Genomic DNA, 1,919 nt, shown 5'->3' with positions numbered 1-1,919 from the left:
TTGACCTCCTTAACCCCTGCTGGGGCTCACGAAGAGAGTTGCCCTGCTGCCAGAGCCACTGGGCACTCGTGTTTGTGGGAGCATTCCCTGGTGGATTGTGGCATCTGGAGCACGAGTCTGATAAGGAGAAGCTGTGGGGGGCTCATCCTGGAGAAAAGGAGGCTCAGGGGGGCCCTGCTCCCTCTGCAACTCCCCGATGGGAGGGTGGAGCCAGGTGGAGGTCGGGCTCTGCCCCCAGGGAATAAGGGACAGGATGAGAGGAAACACCCTCAAGTTGTGCCAGGGCAAGTTTAGGTTGGATATGAGGGAAAATTTCTTCATGGAAAGGATAATCAAGCATTTTGCTGAGAGGAGAGTTACAAAGAGGAAGTGTCTGTACCTGGGAAGGTGACAGTGTTGAATCCAACCACACTTGGGACTTCCAGAGGCCTTTCCCCACGTCATAGGGTTGTTATCCACAGCTGTTATCCACAGCTATCCAAAAACTATGTGCTATTTATATCCTCAGCCCCTCTTGTTGGCTTGTGTGGCTTGACTTTCCTCCAAAGGCCTCGGTCCCACTTTATTTTGGGATCTCTGGTGGGTTTTTTAGGGTCTCTGGTGAAGCCATGGCTTGTGAATCCGTTGCTGTGGTCTCTTCTGGAATATTACTCCCTGCACTCAGTCCTTCAGGGAGAGAGGAGTGAGAGGGAGATCACCAAACCTGAGGATGCTGGAGAATGTGGGAGAAGGCTGGAATGTGGCCTGGAGTATTTAATTCTAAGTGATAATGATGGAAAGGGGGTTGGGATAAAGGTCTGCTGCTCCCTGGGGCTGTAAATACCCGTCAGGGAGAAGGTCTTCGAAACAATGGGATCGTTTAGAAGAGGGAATGATCTTCCTAAAGCCAGGAACTCTTGTTTTCTATCCAGACAGCTTAAATCCAGGTTGCTGTGGAAAGCTGCAGGGCGGTGGGAAGATGGGCAGGGTGACCTGATTTTCAGCGGAGTGGAAAGTCCGGTTTATCCCGAGGCAGTTTCTCCAGGATCTGATCTTTTTCCTTGGCTCCACAAATGGGTTTGTCTGGGAGACCGGGGCTCGCCCTTCCGTCCGGGGTGTGTGTCTGGAGCTCTCCTCTAGACCTGCTGCCAGCGGAGTTCTGGGCATTCCCTGTGCGTTTTTCCCTTCTTTTCCTGGTCTTTACCAGCCTTTCCCTGGCTTTGGCTCCCCCCTTTCCTCCTCCCAGCCGTGTCTCCCAGGTTATCCGTGCCTGCTCACCCCGCGTTGTGCCGTTGGCTGCGGCCGCCCCAGCCATTCCCACTCCAACCATTCCCACTGCAGCAGTTCCCAGCCCTCCCAGGTGTGATCAGGGACAAATATCCTACCTGATGGACCCCTTGTTGCCTTGGTAGGTGGCTCTTCCCGATCATTGGCCACATGGGGATCTGCACATCCACTGGAGTCATCCGGGACTTCGCGGGGCCGTACTTTGTCTCCGTAAGTAGATCCTGGATCCGGGTGCATGAGGAGAATCCCTGCTCCCTCTGCTCCTCTCCTTCCTCCGTGACTTTCGAGCCATCCCTGCCTCTTGCAGCTCCAAAGTTGTGCAAAATAACAGCTTTAAGTGCTTTTAAAGGTCATGGATCGCTGCTCCGTGGGCAGCTCCAGTGGAGCTCGCTTGGGGATGTGATAGGTGCCTGTTTTGCTGAGCAGAAGGGGAAAAAAATCTTGTATTCCAGGCTCCAAATTAGGTGTTTTGGACCTAAATTCTCTTCCAGCAATCTAATTCTGAATAACAGAAGTAACATGGCTGTTAACTGTTGTGCTGTATGTGCCAGTCCTGAAAGCTGCTTGTGGTCCAGTGGGCTTTGGAAGCAAAGTGAGTTTTAATTTGGGATGATTAGTACTCTGACTGGGACATTTGCAACTTTGAGTTAACA

General features: G+C 52.4%; 1 protein-coding gene across 1 annotated transcript in view; it reads left to right on the top strand.

Moving 5' to 3' along the window:
• The first annotated feature begins 319 nt into the window (after nucleotides 1-319).
• Nucleotides 320-1,919, top strand: part of TMEM222 (transmembrane protein 222) — a 4,419-nt gene continuing 2,819 nt past the window's right edge. The window contains 2 exon segments of the mRNA XM_029963027.1: nucleotides 320-387; nucleotides 1,392-1,476. Coding sequence (XP_029818887.1) covers nucleotides 320-387; nucleotides 1,392-1,476 — 153 coding nt within the window.

Source organism: Manacus vitellinus, unplaced genomic scaffold, assembly GCF_001715985.3.
Source record: "Manacus vitellinus isolate BGI_N305 unplaced genomic scaffold, ASM171598v3 scaffold_52_pilon, whole genome shotgun sequence".
In the NCBI taxonomy this organism is placed as follows: Eukaryota; Metazoa; Chordata; class Aves; order Passeriformes; family Pipridae; genus Manacus; species Manacus vitellinus.
Note: the sequence above shows the minus strand (reverse complement) of the source record. Positions and strands in the feature narration are given on the sequence as shown.